Source organism: Bos mutus, chromosome X (assembly GCF_027580195.1).
Source record: "Bos mutus isolate GX-2022 chromosome X, NWIPB_WYAK_1.1, whole genome shotgun sequence".
Lineage (NCBI taxonomy): Eukaryota > Metazoa > Chordata > Mammalia > Artiodactyla > Bovidae > Bos > Bos mutus.
Window position 1 is genome coordinate 132,455,903 of NC_091646.1, and position 23,385 is coordinate 132,479,287.

General features: G+C 51.6%; 1 protein-coding gene across 5 annotated transcripts in view; it reads right to left on the minus strand.

Moving 5' to 3' along the window:
* The window catches only part of LOC102279567 (colony stimulating factor 2 receptor subunit alpha), a 37,370-nt gene that overhangs the window by 5,912 nt on the left and 8,073 nt on the right, over positions 1-23,385 (minus strand). Inside the window, exons 1-10 of one of the 5 annotated variants that reach the window (XM_014478403.2) lie at positions 18,902-19,061; positions 12,442-12,543; positions 11,238-11,380; positions 9,821-9,944; positions 6,313-6,439; positions 6,047-6,219; positions 5,515-5,648; positions 4,781-4,810; positions 3,484-3,619; positions 1,214-1,310 (exon numbers count right to left, since the gene is read on the minus strand). In XM_014478403.2, coding sequence (XP_014333889.1) covers positions 1,214-1,310; positions 3,484-3,619; positions 4,781-4,810; positions 5,515-5,648; positions 6,047-6,219; positions 6,313-6,439; positions 9,821-9,944; positions 11,238-11,380; positions 12,442-12,543; positions 18,902-18,914 — 1,079 coding nt within the window. In that variant the 5' untranslated portion in view covers positions 18,915-19,061. Of the gene's footprint in view, positions 1-1,213; positions 1,311-3,483; positions 3,620-4,780; positions 4,811-5,514; positions 5,649-6,046; positions 6,220-6,312; positions 6,440-9,820; positions 9,945-11,237; positions 11,381-12,441; positions 12,544-16,144; positions 16,194-18,771; positions 19,062-23,385 lie in introns of those variants that run through there. The other 4 variants (XM_070365849.1, XM_070365846.1, XM_070365848.1 and 1 more) reach the window with 4 other exon arrangements.

Genomic DNA, 23,385 nt, shown 5'->3' on the forward strand with positions numbered 1-23,385 from the left:
CCTGGGAGCCGGGGCTGAGTAACACACTGTGGGACAACAGAAGTCTGTCGAGGAGGGACATTCCAAGGATTTCAGATGCTCCGAAAAACACGGAAGGCGGGACTTGGAGCACAGCTGAGCTGTAAGGGGGCTTTCCTAATGACTCACACGCTGAAGAATCTGCCTGCAGTACAGGACAGCTGGGTTTGACCCTTGGTTCGGGAAGATTCCCTGGAGGAGGGCATGGCAACCCACTCCAGGATTCCTGCCTGGAGAATCCCACGGACGGAGGAGCCTGGCGGGCTACGGTCCACGGGGTTGGAAACAGTCGGGCACGACTGAGCGACTCACTCTTTGAAAACTTCATCTACCTCTACAAAGATTAAACCAGCTGCTTCTGCAGCTGCTGACCTGCAGTCATCTCCTGAAAGAAGTTCAGGGTGGAGAGCAGACATGAGACACTCTGTGCTCTGGAGGAAAAAAAAAAAACTGGCAGGAAAGGTCTTCAAATAGATATTCTCAGGAACCCAGTTTATGAGCGCAACTTTTGCATCTCCTCATAGCTAGACAAGCACTGAAACGCTTCATGGTCATGTCTGCTCCCTGTGACTAGCAGAGACCTTCTGCAAAAAAATATATATATGCTTGATTGCGTGAACTCCCCCTTCAGCGAAATCACATATACCCCAACCTGCCTTCCCTGCCTCTTTGCAGCAGCTCCTCAGAGCTATCCGAGGCGCTGTGTCCTGGGCTGCGATCCTTCATTCGTTCCGTTGTTTATTCAGTCGCTCAGTCTCGGCAGACTCTCTGCGACCCCGTGACCTGTAGCCCTCCAGGCTGCTCTGTGCATGTGACTCTTCAGGCAAGAATACTGGAGTGGGTTGCCGTGCTCTCCTCCAGGGGATCTTCCCAATTCAGGGGTCGAACCCAGGTCTCCCACACTGCAGATGGATTCTTTACCATCTGAGCCCCAGGGAAGCCCGTGGTCCTAATTTTGCCCCAAATAAAACATAAACTCGCGACATTCACATTGTGCAATTTTTTTTTAAGTCAACACTGTTTTCCCCAGACAAATTTTGTTATGGAAAATCTACACGGCGGCTTGGACCGCCTGGGGTGTTTGCAGGCTGCCTTCTCATCTTTGTAAGCCGATCGGGGTGGGGTGACTTTAGAACAAGCCCTGGCCCCTCCACTGACCACGGGGGTTAGCCGACCCGGGACTCCCCGGGGTTACCTTTTGAAAAGGCAGCCGAGGGTCAGGCCACAGACGAGAGTCCCCAGGACCAGCAGAACGTAGATGTGCACCAGGCTGGACTCCGTTTCTTCGGAGCCTGGGAAGACAGAGCGGGGGGACATGCCAGGGACCCCGAAGGGGAGGGGCAGCAGCTGTCGTCACGCAGCCAGCTCACGGCTCACGGACGAGGAAACACGCCAGTGACACTGAAAGCATTAGTCCCTCTGCCACGTCTCACCCTTTGGGAGCCCACGGACTGTAGCCCGCCAGGCTCCTCTGTCCAAGGGATTCTCCAGGCAAGAATACTGGAGTGGTTGCCGTTTCCTCCTTCAGAGGATCTTCCCCAAGCAGGGACCAAATCTGTGTCTCCTGAATTGGAGGTGGATTCTTTACCATCTGAGCCACCAGAGAAGCCTCATAAGAAGGGAAATCTACCAGAGTACCCTAACCCGGAGCTTTCACAGAAAATGTTTGTGAGACAATAGACTGCACTTTGCCGACAAAGGTCCGTCTAGTCAAAGCTACGGTTTTTTCCAGAAGTCATGTACGGATCTGAGAGTTGGACCATAAAGAAGGCTGAGTGCCGAAGAATTGATTCTTTCAAACTGTGAGGCTGGAGAATACTCTTGAGAGCCCCTCGGACTGCAAGGAGATCCAACCAGTCCATCCTAAAGGAAGTCAGTCCTGAACATTCATTGGAAGGACTGATGCTGAAGTTGAAACTGCAATACTTTGGCCTCCTGATGAAAAGAGCTGACTCATTGGAAAAGACCCTAATGCTATTGAAGGCGGGAGGAGAAGGGGACGACAGAGGATGAGATGGTGGGATGGTATCACCGACTCAATGGACATGAGTTTAAGCAAACTCCAGCAGACAGGGATGGACAGGGAGGCCTGGCGTGCTGCGGTCCATGCGGTTGCAAAGAGTCGGATACAACTGAGCGACTGAGCAAAAGATGAGAGATGAGCCCAAGACCACGTTCAAAACCCCTAGAGCACTCTCAGAACATAGCAACCTAAAGACCATTCGACTTAAAAATGGACAGAAAAAAGGATCAATAGCTGAATAGGATGAAGAGTACCAGGCAAACAGTTGTAAACTTCATTCCCTCCCATTTGGGGAATTTATTACAATAGTAATTTTTTTAATGTTTATTCCTTTATTTGACTATAGCTGGGGCTTAGCTGCGGCACGAGGGATCTAGTTCCAGGGATTGAACATTGGGAGCGAAGCCTCTTGGCCACTGGACCGCCAGGGAATTCCCTATGGCCTCTGTTTTATGCTTTGGGCTTTCCACCTAAAGGCATGTGAGGTCTTAGCTCCACGACCAGGGATCAGTTACACGTCCCCTGCAATGGCAGGCAGATCTTAACTGCTGGAGCACCGGAGAAGCCCCCTCCCATCCATCCTTAAGCTTTAATTTCACGAGTCATTTAGAATAAGTGCTCTTTACAATAAACTGTTTTCCTTTGTCTGTTTTAGTCGCTCAGTCGCGTCCGACTCTTTGCGACCCCGTGGACTGTAGCCCGCCAGGTTCCTCTGTCCATGGGATTTCACAGGCAAGAATACTGGAGTGGGTTGTCATTTCCTTCTGCAAAATTATTTTTTCCTATCAAGGGCACATTTGTCATCTGTGAATAGTCAAAAATACAACGAGAGACTCTCAGTCTATCAGAGTGATTATACCCCGATGGGACGGTTGCAACATTTCTCAGTATACACAGATAAAATGTGACCTGTTCAACACAGCAGTTATCTTTTAAGCGATACGTCAACTGTCAAAACTGCATGTTCCGGATGGCAGGCGAAACAAAACAAAACAAAAGGCCGTGTGGAGGTGAGCCAAGTCTGTTTAGAACTGTATTCTAGGAAAAGTCATATTCTGGGAAAAGTCAACTTTTTTTTTTTTTCCTCGCCCATAGTTTAAATTAATCTTTCCCTGGTGGCTCAGACAGTAAAGAATCTGCCTGCAATGCAGAAGACCCGGGTTCCATCCCTAGGTCGGGAAGATCCCCTGAAGGTGGGCATGGCAACCCACTCCAGCATTCTTGCCTGGGGAACCCCATGGACAGAGGAGCCTGGTGGGCTACAGTCCACGGGGTCGCCGAGAGTCGGACACGCCTGGGTAACTCACATTCACTCACCAGGCGTTGCTGACACCAGGGGAACAATGTCACCAGGGGCTTGTGGACGGGAACTCTTCCCAGAATGGCTCAGAGAAGGCCTCGGAATGCCAGGACCTGTCCGGGGATGGTCTCGGGACACCTACCGAACTCAACGGGCTGGCTCCAGGCTCCCCAGTGGGCTTTCCGGGCGTCCGCTGTCCTGATCTTCACAGTATGTTTCGCTTTGGATCCCGGTTTCGGAAAGTTGTATCTATTCCCGGAATCACCAAATACTACAATCTTTGGAGAAAGCAGAAAGTTAGAGCTGTCCCCTGTGTTGAGAAAAAGAGTGGGTGGGTGTGTGTGTGTGTCTGTGTGTCTGCCCAACCGAAGTGAAAAATTTAAGCCCACACCCTCCCAACCTGGGCATGAATGTTGTAATTTGCGTCCTGAGTACTCCAGAGAGATGCTTAGATAAATAAAGCGAATGGGTGATTGTCCTGCATTTTCTGAGTGACTACTCCTGGGGCTTCCGGGACCGTTCAGTACAGATGCAGCAAAGGTTCAGGAACTGCAGAGGATGTGGACAGACCCATAGATGGATCATGGCCCCGCGAAGGATGTGCAGAGGACCAAGTTCAAGTTCCTCATCGGATAGAGGACGATACCGAGGTCACAGTGGTGGTGAAGCTTGGAAAAAATCAACAAAAAGTACTTTGATGATCATCCTCGAGAGCAGTTTTGAGGGACGCAATCATCTCTGTGACACTTCAAGTATTTCCTGGAGCGACATGGACAGAAGAGGGAGACCCCACCCCAGTGGTAACTAGGGGTGTATCACTGCCTAGATGATATGCGAAGGCAGGGGTCCTCAACCTCTGGGACCTAAGGCCTGATGACCTGAGGTACAGCTGATGTAACAATAGAAATAAAGTAGACAATAAATGCAACACTCTTAAATCACCCTTAAACCATCTTCTTCTTATTAAATCATCTTAAACCATCCCTCTCTGTCCCTGCAAAATTTGTCTCCCACACACTGGTCCTTGGTACCAAAACCGTTGGAGACCACTGCTCTATGGAAACCCCATCATCTGACTTTTATCTCATCTCCATACTGGCCACTGCTGGAACAATTCCAATTGGTGTGTGTCCACTGATGGATATTGTATGATTAAACTGGAGCTTCCCTGGTGGCTGTGTGAATAAAGAATCCACCTGCAGTGCGGGAGACACAGGCAGTTACAAGTTCGATGCCCAGGTTGGGAAGATTCCCCTGGAGGAGGGCAGGGCAACCACCTCCAGTGTTCTTGCCTGGAGAATCCCAGGGACAGAGGAGCCTGGTGGGCTACAGTCCACGGGGTCACAAAGAGTCGGACATGACTGAAGCGACTGGGCATGCCCACACACATGTAGGATTGAACTACGAGGGTGATATTTAGGGTCAGGGTTGGCACTCACCAGTTGACTTCTACCGCTGCTGGTATCGCGCTAGAAAAAAAAAAAACGAAAAGAGAGTATTTACTTTTCTCCATTTTGAAATTTTTAATAGATCTCATCCCATCTCCCCTTTCCATGAAGTCAAGACAAAACAGTCAGTGCCCAACAAACAGCTGAGCTCCTTACATTCCTCCTAAGCTGGAGTTGGCTCCACATGGAGGAGGAAACCTATGCACACGACAGAGAGTGCCGCTGGTTCATGGCTCTGTCCAGAAACGCAGCAGTCGGTGGGTCCTATTAAGAATGCACATGGGCTTGGAGGAGAGGGTGCGTCCGTGTCTGCGCCGGGTCCAGGAGACGTGAGGAGAGGGTCTTTGGTGTCTACACTGTGTCCAGGGGGACCTGAGGAGAGGGTGTCTTCATGTCTACACTGGGTTCAGGGGGATGTGAGGAGAGGTCTCTTCGTGTCTACACTTGGTCCAGGGGACGTGAGGAGAGGGTGTCTTTGTGTCTACACTTGGTCCAGGGGACGTGAGGAGAGGGCGTGTCCGTGTCTGCTCCGGGTCCAGGGGCCTTGGCGCACAGCATGGACTGTCCCCGACGCCCACCCGTTCTGCTCTGCTAGGCCCTGCATCCCCCGGATGCCCGCCCGTTCCACGCCCCACTCTCGTGCCCCAGGTCGTCCAGTCTCCATGCGGGGCTGGCTGCCAGGCTCCCCGAGCCTCACTGCCCTGCTCGGAGCCGAGTCCACTTACCTGTCTCTGGATGTCCAGCTGGTACTGGAACTCCCTGTTGGGCCATTGCTGTCGGGTCCTGGGCTTTTCCCACCTGATGAGGCAGTGGGACTCGTTGCACTGGACGGTGATGTTGTCAGGTGGGTTGTACTGCTCTGTAACGAGACCCCGGAGACACCTGTGATGCGGGATGCCTCCGCTACTCCACGGACGGGAGACCCCTTTCTGCCATCCCGACAGAAACAGGAGCTCCCGAGTTCTCCAGGGAGAGAGCAGCTTCAGAGATTGGAATCATTCATCTATAAGCCAAGGGCTGCTGGCTGTCAGCAGGAGCAGACAGACAGACGTGGGAGTGCGGGTTCTTTCAGATGCTCCGAAAGGGACCAAGATTTGCGGCCTCCAAAACGCTGGGAGAATACATTTCCACTGTTTTAAGTCTCCCAGTATGTGCTCACGTGTTACAGCATCTCCGGGGATCTCAATGCAAATGCCCACACAAATTCTGTCACATCTATCTAAGCAGTGGTTTTAAATTCCGGATGGTCGTTCTCACCTATTTCCTTTAACAGCAAAACCGAGTCGAAGAACTGGATTCCGGTTTCTTGGCTGGTACCGTTAACCAGGAAGTAATTGTACGACGTTAATCCCGAGAGGTCTTGGAGGTGACATCCCACGTGGGTCCCCGAGTCCTTCAGGTAACGAGGACATTCCCTCTCGATTCTTTTCCTGTCGGATCCCCAAACGTTCAGAGAACCGTCAGGGCAGTTTTCACTTCTTCGCAGCATTCGTCAGGGTTGTCTACGTGAGGTCAACACTTACTTTGATCGGATGTACAGAAAGTACTGGACGTCGTCGGGAGCCGCTCGGCCCTTGGCCCAGCTGCAGTTCATGAAATCCGCGTCGTAGATAACACAGGAGAAGTTTTGGGCAGCCGTGCCCTCCCTACCTGGGAAGGTATGGAAAAAAACGATGTTTAAAGAGGGATGGACCCGATGGCTTCGTGGTTCAAAGAAGAATCAATATCAGTCCTTCTCAGACTCTTCCCAAAAAATAGAAGAATACATTCCAGGGATCTAACATACACCGTGGCGGATACAGTTGACAATACTGTATTGTCCACTTGAAATTCCCTAAGAGAAAAGAAATGAAATTAAAAGACACTTGCTCCTTGGAAGAAAAGCTATGACCAACCTAGACAGCATATTAAAATGCAGAGACATTAGTTTGGCGACAAAGGTCCGTCTAGTCAAAGCTATGGTTTTCCCAGTAGTCATGTATGCATGTGAGAGCTGGACTATAAAGAAAGCTGAGCGCTAAAGAATTGATGCTTTATGAACTGCGGTGTTGGAAAAGACTCTTGAGAGTCCCTTGGACTGCAAGGAGAGCCAACCAGTCCATCCTAAAGGAAATCTGTCCTAAATATTCACTGGAAGGACTGATGCTGAAGCTGAAACTCCAACCCTTTGGCCACCTGATGCAAAGAGCCGACTCATTGGAAAAGACCCTGATGCTGGGAAAGATCGAAGGCGGGAGGAGAAGGGGACAGCAGAGGATGAGATGGCTGGATGGCATCACTGAGTCGATTCTACCGCTGCTGGTATCACTAGAAAAAAAAAAAACGAAAAGAGAGTATTTACTTTTCTCCATTTTGAAATTTTTAATAGATCTCATCCCATCTCCCCTTTCCATGAAGTCAAGACAAAACAGTCAGTGCCCAACAAACAGCTGAGCTCCTTACATTCCTCCTAAGCTGGAGTTGGCTCCACATGGAGGAGGAAACCTATGCACACGACAGAGAGTGCCGCTGGTTCATGGCTCTGTCCAGAAACGCAGCAGTCGGTGGGTCCTATTAAGAATGCACATGGGCTTGGAGGAGAGGGTGCGTCCGTGTCTGCGCCGGGTCCAGGAGACGTGAGGAGAGGGTCTTTGGTGTCTACACTGTGTCCAGGGGGACCTGAGGAGAGGGTGTCTTCATGTCTACACTGGGTTCAGGGGGATGTGAGGAGAGGTCTCTTCGTGTCTACACTTGGTCCAGGGGACGTGAGGAGAGGGTGTCTTTGTGTCTACACTTGGTCCAGGGGACGTGAGGAGAGGGCGTGTCCGTGTCTGCTCCGGGTCCAGGGGCCTTGGCGCACAGCATGGACTGTCCCCGACGCCCACCCGTTCTGCTCTGCTAGGCCCTGCATCCCCGGATGCCCGCCCGTTCCACGCCCCACTCGTGCCCCAGGTCGTCCAGTCTCCATGCGGGGCTGGCTGCCAGGCTCCCCGAGCCTCACTGCCCTGCTCGGAGCCGAGTCCACTTACCTGTCTCTGGATGTCCAGCTGGTACTGGAACTCCCTGTTGGGCCATTGCTGTCGGGTCCTGGGCTTTTCCCACCTGATGAGGCAGTGGGACTCGTTGCACTGGACGGTGATGTTGTCAGGTGGGTTGTACTGCTCTGTAACGAGACCCCGGAGACACCTGTGATGCGGGATGCCTCCGCTACTCCACGGACGGGAGACCCCTTTCTGCCATCCCGACAGAAACAGGAGCTCCCGAGTTCTCCAGGAGAGAGCAGCTTCAGAGATTGGAATCATTCATCTATAAGCCAAGGGCTGCTGGCTGTCAGCAGGAGCAGACAGACAGACGTGGGAGTGCGGGTTCTTTCAGATGCTCCGAAAGGGACCAAGATTTGCGGCCTCCAAAACGCTGGGAGAATACATTTCCACTGTTTTAAGTCTCCCAGTATGTGCTCACGTGTTACAGCATCTCCGGGGATCTCAATGCAAATGCCCACACAAATTCTGTCACATCTATCTAAGCAGTGGTTTTAAATTCCGGATGGTCGTTCTCACCTATTTCCTTTAACAGCAAAACCGAGTCGAAGAACTGGATTCCGGTTTCTTGGCTGGTACCGTTAACCAGGAAGTAATTGTACGACGTTAATCCCGAGAGGTCTTGGAGGTGACATCCCACGTGGGTCCCCGAGTCCTTCAGGTAACGAGGACATTCCCTCTCGATTCTTTTCCTGTCGGATCCCCAAACGTTCAGAGAACCGTCAGGGCAGTTTTCACTTCTTCGCAGCATTCGTCAGGGTTGTCTACGTGAGGTCAACACTTACTTTGATCGGATGTACAGAAAGTACTGGGCGCCGCGTGGAGCCGCCGCCCCTTGGCCCAGCTGCAGTTCATGAAATCCGCGTCGTAGATAACACAGGAGAAGTTTTGGGCAGCCGTGCCCTCCCTACCTGGGAAGGTATGGAAAAAAACGATGTTTAAAGAGGGATGGACCCGATGGCTTCGTGGTTCAAAGAAGAATCAATATCAGTCCTTCTCAGACTCTTCCCAAAAAATAGAAGAATACATTCCAGGGATCTAACATACACCGTGGCGGATACAGTTGACAATACTGTATTGTCCACTTGAAATTCCCTAAGAGAAAAGAAATGAAATTAAAAGACACTTGCTCCTTGGAAGAAAAGCTATGACCAACCTAGACAGCATATTAAAATGCAGAGACATTAGTTTGGCGACAAAGGTCCGTCTAGTCAAAGCTATGGTTTTCCCAGTAGTCATGTATGCATGTGAGAGCTGGACTATAAAGAAAGCTGAGCGCTAAAGAATTGATGCTTTATGAACTGCGGTGTTGGAAAAGACTCTTGAGAGTCCCTTGGACTGCAAGGAGAGCCAACCAGTCCATCCTAAAGGAAATCTGTCCTAAATATTCACTGGAAGGACTGATGCTGAAGCTGAAACTCCAACCCTTTGGCCACCTGATGCAAAGAGCCGACTCATTGGAAAAGACCCTGATGCTGGGAAAGATCGAAGGCGGGAGGAGAAGGGGACAGCAGAGGATGAGATGGCTGGATGGCATCACTGAGTCGATGGACATGAGTTTGAGCAAGCTCCGGGAGTTGGTGATGAACAGGGAAGCTTGGCGTGCTGCAGTCCATGGGGTCGCAAAGAGTCGGACATGACTAAGTGAATGAACTGAACTGAAGAGAGAAGATCCCTGAAGGGTTCTCACCACAAAAAAAAAACACACGCAGCAGAACAGAGACGTGAACAGCTCGACTGTGGTCATCGTTTCGGAAGGCGTGCAAAGACTGAAACAGCAAATGTGGGAACTCCCTGGCGGGCCACTGGTTAGGGCTCCACACTTTCACTGCTGTGGGCCCGCATTCCCTCCCCGGTCAGGGAAGTCCGATTCCACAAGCCGCAAAGGAACGGCCAAAGACAAAAGCACCCAAGTGACGAAACAAAGCCAACAAATCCTCACATCTACACAATTCCTGTGTGTCGAGACGCTCGTGGGGAGCAGAAGGGTCACCGCCCGTGTGTTCCCTACCTGGGTTAGTGTAGACCAGCATTTCTGAAAGCCGTTTCTGGTTGACATGTACTTCAACGGTAAGCGTGACTCCCCCGTGGAGAGAACAGTCCTGAAACGTGCACTGACACTCACTGTCTTTGACCTGAAGAGACGCAACCGGCCCGTGGGTTAAGAACGTGTCTTCTTTCCTCTCATCCTCATGCCGTTTGCTCCTACACTGGTCACGACATCCACCTCCCTATGTGAAATCTCACCCAGGTAACCTTCTTTGAGAAGAGGTCGCTAGCAAGGTTCAGAAAGTCAGTGTTCAGAGCTCACCTTTTTAAGAATGAAGTATATATATTTTTTTAATTGGAGTATAATTGCTTTGGGCTTCCCAGGTGGCTCAGTGGGTAAAGAATTTACCTGCAATGCACATGACGCCAGAGACATGGGTTTCATCCCTGGGTCAGAAAGATCCTCTGCAGGAGGGCATGGCAACCCACTTCAGTATTCTTGCCTGGAGAACCCCATGGACAGAGGAGCCTGGTGGGCTGCAGTCCATAGGATTGCAGAGAGTCAGACTTGACTCAAGGGATGTGCACATAATTGCTTTACAATGGTCTGTTAGTTTCTGCTGCAACAATGTGAATCGGCTGGAAGTATACATATGTCCCCTGCCTCTTGAACCTCCCTCCGAACCCGCCTAGAGCTCACCGGGGATCTTGTGAAAATGTACAGTCTGGTTACATGATTCCCAGTTGAAGTCTGGGAGCCTCTAGGTCTCATAAACTCCCAAGGGATGCAGCTTGGACTGTTCTTTACACCCTCATCGCTTTCCATTTTTTGGAACCTCACACTCCCCCCAACCTTGTGTTTTTGGCCACGCCATGCAGCCCGTGGGACAGGGACTGAACCCACAACCCCCGTCTGCCAGAAGCTCAAAGTCTGAGCCAGCAGGGAAGTCCCCACACCCTCTTCTACGGGACTGACTTTTCTTGTCTTATGCCACAGGCATCATTGTCTCAGCAGTGTCATGGTTACACTGTATCCAAGTCAGTCGGTTTAGTTTGGCTCCATGTAACAGGCGGAGCGAATGTTTCTTTCTTGCTCAGGATCAAGTCTAGCACCTGAGCCAACTGAGCGAAAAGAACGTGGCCCCCCCAGGGAGTCAGCCTACTGAACACATCCCGGAGAGGAGGGTCACTTCCCCGGTGCACCACGCACCATGACTTCCTAGACGTATCCCCAGGTCACTCTTGTGTTTTTGTCTCATGCTTGATGAGAGCTCGACAAAGGATCGCAACGGGGCCTGTGCAATCTACTTCGTCGTTGCTGCTCAGTGGCTCAGTCACGCCCGACTCTTTGTGACCCCGTGGACTGCAGCCACGCCGGGCTTCCCTTGTCCTGCACCATCTCCCAGAGTTTGCTCAAACGCGTGCCCAAACCACCTTACCTTTTTCTTAATCGGCCCCTTCTCCTTGTGAATCAGCACACATTCCCCAGAGCTAGCGTTTTCCTTGCAGTCCCAAGTCAGCTTCGTTGTCTGTGGGTCAAACTTCACATTTAGACTGGCGTTTGGCTTCACGGTTGGAAGATCTGCAAGATGTGACCTCAGGAATCAAGAAACGCCCCTTTTCCCAACTCCATGCCCACTCAAGCAATTCGCCTCAGGTCTTGCAAGCAAAGATCGGCGTTGGGGATCACTGCCAACCACCCCTGTCAAATCCTCTGTGTCCCCTACCCTCTGTCCCATCTCTCCCTCCAGCCCCTTTCTCCAAGCGGAGATGCCTCTGTTGTTATACAGTCACTAAGCCACGTCTGAGTCTTTGTGACCCTCTGGACTGTAGCCCGCCAGGCTCCTCTGTCCGTGGGATTCTCCAGGCAAGAAGACTGGAGTGGGTTGCCATGCCCTCCTTCCTGACCCAAGGATGGAACCCATGTCTCCTGCACTGCAGGTGGATTCTTTACCACTGAGCCACCAGGGCGGGCCCAGTGGAGATGTCTACGGTGAAAATAAATGAAGATCAACCGAGCAAGGAGCAGAGGCTAGTTAATCCCATCTCGTCACGGGCAGAGAGTCAGGCACCATCAGGCGTGGCTATGCCGATAGGCTCGCCAACAAAGGTCTGTCTAGTTAAAGCTACGGTTTTTCCAGGAGTCATGTATGGATGTGAGAGCTGGAGTATAAAGAAAGCTGAGTGCCAAAGAACTGATGTTTTTGAATGGAGGTGTTGCAGAAGATTCTTGAGAGTCCCTTGAACTGCAAGGAGAGCCAACCAGTCCATTCTAAAGGAGATCAGTCCTGAACATTCATTGGAAGGACTGATGCTGAAGCTGAAGCTCCAATCCTTTGGCCACCTGATGCACAGAATAGACTCATTGGAAAGGACCCTGATGTGGGAAAGACTGAAGGTGTGAGGAGAAGGGGACGACAGAGGATGAAATGGTTGGATGGCATCACCGACTCGATGGACATGAGTCTGAGCAAGCTCTAGGAGTTGGTGATGGACAGGCAGGCCTGGCGTGCTGCAGTCCACGGGGTCGCAAAGAGTCGGATGTGACTGAGCAACTGAACTGAAGTGATAGGCATGCACCCCAGAAGCTGGGGTCAGGGAATGGGGGAAGCAGAAAGAGGTCAGGCACATTCACATACTCACCCTGCTGCTCCTGGGTGAGGAGCCACGCGGAGTCAAGCACCATAGAGAGGAGGACCACCGTCGCCAGGAGACTTCCAGGGCTGCCCAGACGACGCAGAAGCGCTGCGGGGTGAGAAAAACCAGCCTGCGTGGGAGTCTTGATGTGGACACCAGTGATGTTTCCCCAGGGAGATGGGGGAAAAAACCCAACAACACAGGACTCTCTCCAGGGTGATGGTCAGCATCGGCATGCTGACCTGGCCAGCAGCTTGGGTCACTTGCTTATAGTGGTTAAGACTCTGTCCTCCCAACGCAGGGGGCCACAGTTTCGACCCCTGGTCGGTGTACTAAGATCCCCCATGGTACACGGTACAGCTAAAAAATAAATTAATTAACTAAAAAGACAATTTGAAAAAGAGTTCAAAGTGCATGGGCTTCCCAGGTGGCGCTACTGGTAAAGAATCTGCCTGCCAACACAGGAGACTTAAGAGATTCTGGTTTGATCCCTGGGTTGGGAAGATCCCCTGGAGGAGGGAATGGCCACCCACTCCAGTATTCTTGCCCGGAGAATCCCATGGACGGAGGAGTCTGGCAGGCTACAGCCCTCGGGGTCCCAAAGAGTCGGACATGACTGAGCGACTTAGCATGCACACGGAGTGCATGATTCCAGTTCTATCACTTTCTGGAAAAGGTAAAATTATACTGGAGTGCAAAAGGATTGATGATGCTTTCAAACTGTGGTGCTAGAGAAGACTCTTTAGAGTCCGTTGCACTGCAAGGAGATCCAACCAGTCCATCCTGAAGGAAATCAATCCTGAATATTTATTGGAAGGACTGAAGCTGAAGCTCCAATACTTTGGCCACCTGATGGGAAGAACTGACTCATTGGAAAAGACCCTGATGCTGGGAAAGATTGAAGGCGGGAGGAGAAGGGGACGACAGAGGATGCGATGGTTGGATGGCATCACCGACTCAATGGACATGGGTCTGGGTAAACTCCGGGAGTTGGTGATGGACAGGCAGGCCTGGCGTGCTGCAGTCCATGGGGTCCCAAAGAGTCGGACACGACTGAGCGACTGAACAACAGCAATGGAGAGAGAGAAAGCATCAGTGCTTGTCAGGGGTTGTGAGAACAGGAGGGATGAACAGGTGGGTGGAGGACAGGAGATTTTAGGGCAGTGGAAACATTCTGCTCTAATGATGGATACCTGCCATCACACATTTGTCCAAACCCATAGAAGACCCAGCAGCAAGCCCAATTCAGCTCAGTCGGTCAGTCGTGTCTGACTCTTTGCGACCCCATGGACTGCAGCACGCCAGGCCTCCCTGTCCATCACCAACTCCCAGAGTTTACTCAAACTCATGTCCATCGAGTCGGTGCTGCCATCCAACCATCTCACCCTCTATCGTCCCCTTCTCCTCCTGCCCTCAATCTTTCCCAGCATCAGTCTTTTCCAATGAGTCAGGTCTTCCCATCTGGTGGCCAAACTACTGGACAACAGCAAGAGTGACCCCTAATGCAAATTATGACTTTGAGTCAAGAATATTGCGTCAAACTTGCTCCATCAATTGTAAGAGACGGTCCAGACTGATGCTTGGTGTCCATCATTGGGGAACTAAGTGTAGGAGGAAGTGGGTATGCAGGAATTCCCAACACTTTCCGAACCTCATGTTTCTACAAACCTACACACGCCCTAAGCAAATAAACTCAACTAACATTAAACAAAAAAATTTAGGGACTTCCCTCGTAGTCCAGGGGTTAAGACGGCGAGCTTCCCACGCAGCGGGCTCGGGTTCCGTCGCTCGTTGGGGAACTAAGATCTCACATGCCACACATCTTGGGCAAAAATATGAAAATTTAAAAACTAAAAAAAAAAAAAAAAACCAAGGTACTGTCCTCTATCCCCCACAAAGCCACACTCTGGAAAACACCTCATCGCCCAGCTGGGTTTGGGGTGGCAGCTGTGGATGTGCCCACTGTTTCCCCAGCAGTGGTTTTAGGCTGTGCTTTGCTGGTGGCTCAGGTGGTGAACAGCCCGCCTACCAACACAGAAGACTCGGTTTCGATTCCTGGGCCTCGAAGATCCCTCTGTAGGAGGGCGCAGCAACCCGCCCCAGCGTTCCCGCCTGGAGAATCCCTCTCATGGACAGAGGAGTCTGGCGGGGCTCCGGTCCACGGGGCCACCAGGAATCAGACCCGGCTGCTTTGGGTCGTGCTGATTCCTTTCCAGTATTGCTCTCACTTGTAATGTGCCTTTCCATTCGTCTACAGTGCAAATCTCCATTTGTCTCGAGCCGAGTTCTTGCAGACCCCCTCCTCACCTTTTTCTGCTCCCGGGAATCCCATCCTTTGCAAATCTCCATTTGTCTCGAGCCGAGTTCTTGCAGACCCCCTCCTCACCTTTTTCTGCTCCCGGGAATCCCATCCTTTGCAAATCTCCATTTGTCTCGAGCCGAGTTCTTGCAGACCCCCTCCTCACCTTTTTCTGCTCCCAGGAATCCCATCCTTTGACCTCTGTATCTTTTCCCCAAGGGCTCCCCCTCTGTCTCCATTTTACTGGGCACGGTCGTATTTTCCATCATGTCCTTGGGTTTATGGAGTCTACCGGTCTCAAGCTGGCTTCTGTCTCTTGGGGAGTTCCTTTCCTGGCGGTTGCCGTGACAAATGACAAGGTTTTTTGTTTTTCCTCCTCGCCTGTTTCCCTCCATCTCTCCCTTCTTTCTCTCCCCTTCCTGCATCCCTGCATCGTTCCTGTCTCCTTCCATCTTCCCTTCCTCACTCTGGTCCTCACAAACCGTCCCTCCACTCAGCAGCAGCTCCACTCCGAGGACCTTGCATCTCGGACGCAAGTCCAATTCAGTGCCTTCAGGCTCCAGTCCCCACCCAGGGGGCTTCGTCCACCCTCCCCTGAGGCTCTCGGACCCCCTTGTGGGACCCACCAACCCGCAGACCGCCGGCCCGCGTTCTCCACGGCATCCCATTCTTGGCCCGCATCTCCCTCTGGCAACACAGGTGTCTACACAGGGCAGAAACTCCTGGCTCCTGTGCGCGTCTCCACCAGCAAAGACCCCCCACGTCCCCACACCCCAGCTGCCCTCGCACACCCACTCCCCCCGGGTCATGTCTCAGAGACCCGTTCATGACGGTCGTGCTCTGCTGACCCTGCGCAAACTCCACACCAGCACCTCCCTGCTTAGTCGCTCAGTCATATCTGACTCTGTGACTCCGTGGACTGCAGCCCGCCAGGCTCCTCTGTCTGTGGGATTCTCCAGGCCAGAACACTAGAGTGGGTTTCATGCCCTCCTCCAGGGCATCTTCCCGACCCAGGGATCAAACCTAAGGCGTTTCCTGCACCTTCTGCCTCGCAGGCAGATTTTTTTTTGTTGTTTTAAACCGCTGAGCTACCCGAGAAGCTCCCCCCCACCCCGTGACACCCCCAGCTTCTCTGCTAACGAGTCCCCTGGGCCTCCTACATTTAATCCTCTTCCGCCTTCTCTTCTCAGACTCACTCAGACCGTCTGCATTTTCACCAGGTCCTCCTGGCCTGATGCCAAGCATGGAGGACCACAAACACCCTCCCTCCTTAAGGACAGGGACACCTGTCCGTCAGCACACCTGGGGACAAGCACCCAGCCTCAGATTCCTGCCCACCCACGTTCAACCTCGTCCCCTCAGGGAACCTCACTTGCCATCACAGAGGGGAACCAAAACCAAACAACCCACCAGACCGGTTCCAACTTTCCCATCTGACTGTCATCTCCTGTTCCACTGCTCCAGGGACCGTCCCCCTGAGATCCTGCCCCACGCAGACTTTGTCTTTCTCGGGGGCCTGCTGTCTGATCCCCACTTGTGGGGGAGGCTGCTTCCTGCAACGGGGAGGGGGTGTGCTTGCCTGCCCGCGGCACCCCGGAACCTCTCCGAGAGGATCTTCCTCAATCCACACACCCCCACGGCTCTTGGTGCCTTGCCTGGATTTTCACATCTGCAATTTGCGAAATGTCTGCGGTCTGAGCTTTGCTTAACGGGAGACGAGGGGGATAGGCCGTGGGTGCAGGGCGGGGTGGGGGAGGAACCGCAGCCTGACCCGTCTCCCCACCTCCTCGATGAGGGCAGCACCTGTCTTACCAAGCTCCCTGAGTCCAGCTTTCTCCTCCACGGGGCATACCGTCGTACCGGCCTCCGGGTGGTGGTGCGGGGTGGACACGCAGAGGGGGTAGCAAAGTGCCCCCCAACCCACCCGACTCATCAACACCCTTCACCCCAACTTCCCCACTAACTTGTGCACTGAACTCCCGCCGGCTTCCTGCTCATCGTGATGGAGCAAAAACCAGAAACTGCTGTAACCTTGACCGAAAAAAGAGCTCTCGTATACCACAAAGGGACACAGAAACCCATCCCCAAAAGTTGCTCGCTTTAAATCATCAGTTCGTCGGAGACCCCGGCTCTTGGTCAAGGACTGTGAGAAAATCTCCAAAGGAGACTCTGCAATGGGCGTGATGTATCGTAGCACTGGAGAAGGCTCTTGAGAGTCCCTTGGACTGCAAGGAGATCCAACCAGTCTGTCCTAAAGGAAATCAGTCCTGACTATTCACTGGACGGACTGATGCTGAAGCTGGAGCTCCAATCCTTTGGCCACCTGATGCGAAGAACTGACTCATTGGAAAAGACCCTGATGCTGGGAAAGATTGAAGGCAGAGGGGGAAGGGGGCAAGAGAGGATGAGATGGTTGGATGGCCTCACCGACTCAGTGGACATGAGTTTCAGCAAGCTCCAGGAGTTGGTGATGGACAGAGAGGCCTGGCATTCTGCAGTCCATGGGGTCGGAAAGAGTCAGACACAACCGAGCGACTGAATAACAACATGATGTATCTTATTCAGCCAATCCCTGATTTAATTGTCACTTCCATCTTACGAGGCACTTCCAGGAGCCTCACAGAAGTGGTCAGAAGACTGAAATCCACAGAAATCTCATCGCTGTTTCACTTAATTTTGCCCTTTTTTTAAAAAAAAAAATTCAGGCTAAATTCACACGGGGTGCAACCCTCTGCGCTCAGTCGCTAAGTCGTGTCCAACTCTCTGCAACCCTGTGGACTGTAGCCCGACAGGCTCCTTGGTCCATGGGGATTCTCCGGGCAAGAACACTGGAATGGGTTGCCACTTCCTTCTCCAGGGGATCTTCCCGAACCGGGGACGGAACCCGTGTCTCCTCCGTCGGCAGAAGGATTCTTTACCACTGAGCCACCAGGGAAGCCCCCTTGTACAACTCAGAGACACTCAGCACATCCACAAAGCCTGGCTGCAGAACCTTCCCGTCTCCCCAGGGGAGACCTGTCCCCCTGAGCCGACAGCCTCCACCTCTCGTCCCCCAGCCCCCCCAAGCACGAACCCACTTTCTGCCTCCGTGGACTCGCCTGTGAGGCTTTGCTTCCTGTACATGGAATCGAGTCACCCCTTGCTTTTTTATGCCCGCTTTCTCTTCTTGTTTTGGTAACCACCAGGCCGCGCTTTCTTTCCCCATTTAAAGATTTCAGTTTTACAACCCTGTAGGAGGGCCCGACACGTCTTTCAGATTCAGGACACGCCCTGGGGAGGGGGCTGGGTAACCGGGAGGCCAGTCCAAGGGGGACCCTCGCACGACCTTGCGCATGGAGCTCACCGTGCTTTTGGGCGCGCCAGGGAGAGCGTGAGTGAAAGTCGCTCAGTCGTGTCTGACTCTTTGCGACCCCGTGGACTATACATATACAGCCCATGGGATTCTCCAGGCCAGAATACTGGAGTGGGTAGCCTATCCCTTCTCCAGCGGATCGTCCCGACCCAGGACTCGAACCAGGGTGTCCTGCATTGCAGGCAGGTTCTTTACAAACTGAGCCACACAAAACGCCATGCCAGCGTCCCAGGCAGCACCCGTAACCGCGACGGGCCCCCATCACTGCAGCACACACAGCTTGCAAACCCAAGTCTCGTTCCAATCCCGACAGGCACGGGCTGGCCCGGGGAACTCCGAAATCTTTCACCCCAACCTGGCCAAGTCCCCGGGGGCGCATTCGGACCTGAGAACGCAGCGCCCACACGCCACCCCTCATCCATCACCCTGTCTGCCTGGGCGCCGTGCATCCGAAAGGCTTCCCAGGCGGTGCAAACATTACAGACTCCGCCTGCCCGTGCAGGAGACCCAGGTTGACGCCTGGGTCAGGAAGATGCCCTGGAGGATGGCATGGCCACCCACTCCAGAGAATCCCCTGGAGAATCCTGGAGAAGCTTGGGAGGGAGCTACAGTCCACGGGGTCACGGAGTTGGACACACGACTCAAGTAACTTAGCAGATAGAGTAGCACGTTTGTTCTGACCCACCTGGAGCACCCACCGTCAACGGCAGCAACAGAAGCAGGGAAGTGGCACTTTCGAGGACCCCGGGGGTCAGGGGGGACCGGGTTACACCCCTCCCCTCCGACACACACGCCCCACGCTCGTGTCTGCCAACCTGCGTTCCCCATCGCTCTCCTGCCAGGCTTCCACGTCTGACTGCCCCGACGCCTCTCTTTCTCACCCGACAGTGATGGCCCGTGGACAGCACAACCAGACGCCGTCAGCTGGGTTCCTGTTTTCTTCTCCTCGATTCCCTCCCCTTGCCACGCCTGCCACGAGGAGGAACTAGGATAGGCGGGTCCTCTAGTCTCCACACCCCCGCCCATCACTTGCGTGGAGAAGGTTGTCTTCTTAGAGTTGGACCAAACGCTTCACCACATCTTCTCAGGTCAGGGACCAGGTGGGCCTGTTCTCACTGACCTTTTCTTTTTTTTAATTTGATGTTTTGACCATGCGGTTGTTTTCCGTAGCTGTGGGACACAAGATTCTCACTGCAGTGGCTTCTCTTGCGCAGCGTGGGCTCCAGGGCCCCCAGGTTTCAGCAGCTGTGACGCACGGGCTCAGTTGCTCCATGGAACGTGGAATTTTTTTTCCCCGATGGGGTATCAAACCCCTGTCTGCTGCACTGGTGGGAGGGTTCTTTACCACTGAACCCACCTCAGCAACCATTTTCATCACAGATGTGGAGAGGGTCATCTTCCCAGGAACTGGACCAGAAGGTTCCCCAAGTCTACTCACATCCGGTACCAGCTTGGTCCCCTCATCTCAGTTCAGTTCAGTCGTTCAGTCGTGTTTGCGACCCCATGGACTGCAGCATGCCAGGCCTCCCTGTCCATCACCAACTCCCAGAGTTTGCTCAAACGCACGTCCATCGAGTTGGTGATGCCATGCAGCCATCTCATCCTCTGTCGTCCCCTTCTCCTCCCGCCTTCAATCTTTCCCAGCATCAGGGTCTTTTCAAACGAGTCAGCGCTTCACATCAGGTGGCCAAAGGATTGGAGCTTCAGCATAAGTATGCGTGTATCCCCTCTTTATTGGATTTCCTTCCCATTTAGGTCATCACAGAGCCCTGAGTAGAGTCCCCTGTGCTGTAAAGTAGGTTCTGACTCATTATCTACTATATACATAGTATCAATACGCATACCTATCGGTTTATTGTATATGTAAACATGTATAAGGATCTATTAGCTACATAGTATCAGTATCAAGATGGGCTTCCGGGGTGGCGCTAGTGGTAAAAAATCTGCCTGCCAACGCAGGAGAAGTTAAGAGACACAAGCTTGATCTCTGTGTCAGGAACATGCCCTGAAGGAGGGCATGGCAACCCACTCCAATATTCTTGCCTGGGAGAATCCCACGGACAGAGGAGCCTGGTGGGCTACAGTCCGTGGAGTCACACAGAGTCAGATACGACTGCAGCGACTTAGCAGGCACGCCTCAACCGTGTATACGTGCCAATCTCAATTTCCCAACTCGTCCCACCCCCTCCTTCCCTGCTCAGAGTCCGTGCGTCTGTCTATTTCTGCTTCGCAAGTACGGGTATCTCTGCCATTTTTCTAGATTCCTCATAAACCTGTCAAGATGCGACAGTTGTGTTTCTCGTCCTGACTCCCTCCTTCAGTCTGTGTGACTGAAGGTCCCACAGAGACCTGCCCTCTAGGTCCAGTTTTCACCTTCTGTGATTTTTCTCGTCTTCATCGCCCTGGCGTGTTCCCAGACCAGCTCAGACCTCCCAGCAGGGTGTGCAGACAAGGCGAGCAAGAGTAAAGGAGATGGCGCCTGGTCCTGGGTGGCGCCAAGAGTCCTTCAGGACAGTGTGCAGAGAGCTTGCAAGGCGGGGCAGAGGGCCTGGGGGACAGAGTCCTCCACAGGGACCACCGACTTACAGGTGGCCAGTGGACGGTCCCTTTAACACAGCCCACGCGTGTTCCCATCTTCACTGTCTCTATTTGAGGCTTGGGTTTTTTTTCTTTCCCTCCCCACCACACAGAATACCTTTTACCCTTTATTAAAGGTTAACTGTGAGATTCCGTAAAAAACTGGAAATAGAACTGCCATATGACCCAGCAATCATGCCCACTGCTCGGCATACACACCAAGGAAACCAGAATTGAAAGAGACACGTGTACCCCAATGTTCATCCCAGCACTGTTTACAATAGCCAGGACATGGAAGCAACCTAGATGTTCATCAGCAGACGAATGGATAAGAAAGCTGTGGAACATATACACAATGGAACATTACCCAGACATTAAAAAGAATACATTTGAATCAGTTCTAATGAGGTGGATGAAACTGGAGCCTATTATACAGAGTGAAGTAAGCCAGAAGGAAAAACACCAATACAGTATACTAATGCATATATATGGAATTTAGAAAGATGGTAACAATAACCCTGTATATGAGACAGCAAAAGAGACACTGATGTATAGAACAGACTTTTGGACTCTGTGGGAGAGGGAGAGGGTGGGATGATTTGGGAGAATGGCACTGAAATATGTATAATATCATATGTGAAACGAGTTGCCAGTCCAGGTTCGATGCACGATACTGGATGCTTGGGGCTGGTGCACTGGGATGACCAGAGGGATGGTATGGGGAGGGAGGAGGGAGGAGGGTTCAGGATGGGGAACACATGTATACCTGTGGCAGATTCATTTTGATATATGGCAAAACGAATACAATATTGTAATTAGCCTCCAATTTAAAAAAATAAAAGACTTAGTAACAGAGCAACAACAAAAATGGACATATTTCCATTTTTCAGATGCTACTGCAGATAGAATTGTTTTCTGAATTTCTTTTTTTGGACGGTTCCCTGCACTTGGGTCTTTGTGCCTGAATCTTATACCCTGCTGCCAGGCCAAATCTGGGTACTAGTTCTAAGATTTTTTTTTTTAGTGGATTCTCATCAAGATTTTCCTTCCGTAACAGCCATCTGCAGATGGGATATGGTTTTACTTCTCTTTTCTGATCTGCATGTTAAAAAAAATTTTTTTTTCATTGAAGTAGAGTTCATATACAGGGTTGGGTTAGTTTAAGGTGTACGGCAAAGTGATTCACTTATACACGTGTGTGTGTGTGTGAAAGCACACTAACTTTCTCAGTCGTGTCTGACTCTTTGCGACCCCCTGGACTGTAGCCTGCCAGGCTCCTCTGTCCCTGGGATTCTCCAGGCAGGAACACTGGAGTGGGTTGCCACGCCCTCCTCCAGGAGGTCTTCCCCACCCAGGGATCGAACCCGAGTCTCTTATGTCTCCTGTATCAGCAGGTGGGTTTTTTTCCACTAAAGTACCTGGGAAGCACTGGGTACTACACGCAAAACTTTGTAATGACCTATAATGGAAAAGAATCTAAAAAAGAATATATATATGTGAATCCGAACGAAAGTACAGTACCCTGTATTACACAGTAGATCCTTGTTGGTTATTGCATATTTTTTAAAACGATAAAATTTTAATCCATTTATATTTTTAAATTTGCTTACATTGTAATACATCTTTTGTCTAACTGGCCTTGGCTTCTGCTCCACACCCCGTAGTGCACAGGACTCTTCACATCAGAGACTCGTCCAGCCCTGCGTGTCAGCAGTGCTGAGGCTGAGGATCCCTGAGCAGGCACGACAGTCTGTCGTCTAACGATTTCTCCGTCTGTTTTTCTATCCATCTCCATTCTCCATGATTAGCATAATTATGCTATCATCTACCTATTATGTATCATGTATATGTACGTATCCATTCATCCATCCATCCATCTACCTACCGATCCATCCATCCATCCACTCATCCATTCATCCATGTACCCATCCATCCATCCATACATATATACAAGTATCTATCTGTCCATTCATTCATCCATCTATCTACCAATCCATCCACCCATCCATCCATCCATCCACCCATCCAGCCAGCCCTCTATCCCTCCATCCATCTGTCTATCATCCATCCACCCATCCATCTATCTATCCACTGATAAATCTATCCATCCATCCATCCATACATACATGTATCCATCCATCCATGTATCTATCCATACTTCTATCTATCCATCCATCTATCCAACTATCCATCCATCTATCTATTCATTCATCCATCTATCTACCGATCCACCCATGTATCTCTATCCATGATCCATCTACCCATCCATCCATCTATCCATCATCCGTCTCATCTATCCATCCATCTATCCATCCATCATCCATCCATCCATCATCCATCCATCAATGCATCCATCCATCCATCATCCATATGTCCATCCATCCAACCATCTATCCATCCATTCATCCATCCATCCATCCACCCATCATCTATCCATCATCTATCCATCCATCATCATCTATCTCATCCATCCATCCATCAACCCACTCATCCATCCATCTATCCATCCATCCATCTATCCATCCATCTATCCATCCATCCACCCATCCATCTATCTATCCACTGATAAATCCATCCATCCATCCATACATACATACATGTATCCATCCATCCATGTATCTATCCATACTTCTATCTATCCATCCATCTATCCAACTATCCATCCATCTATCTATTCATTCATCCATCTATCTACCGATCCACCCATGTATCTCTATCCATG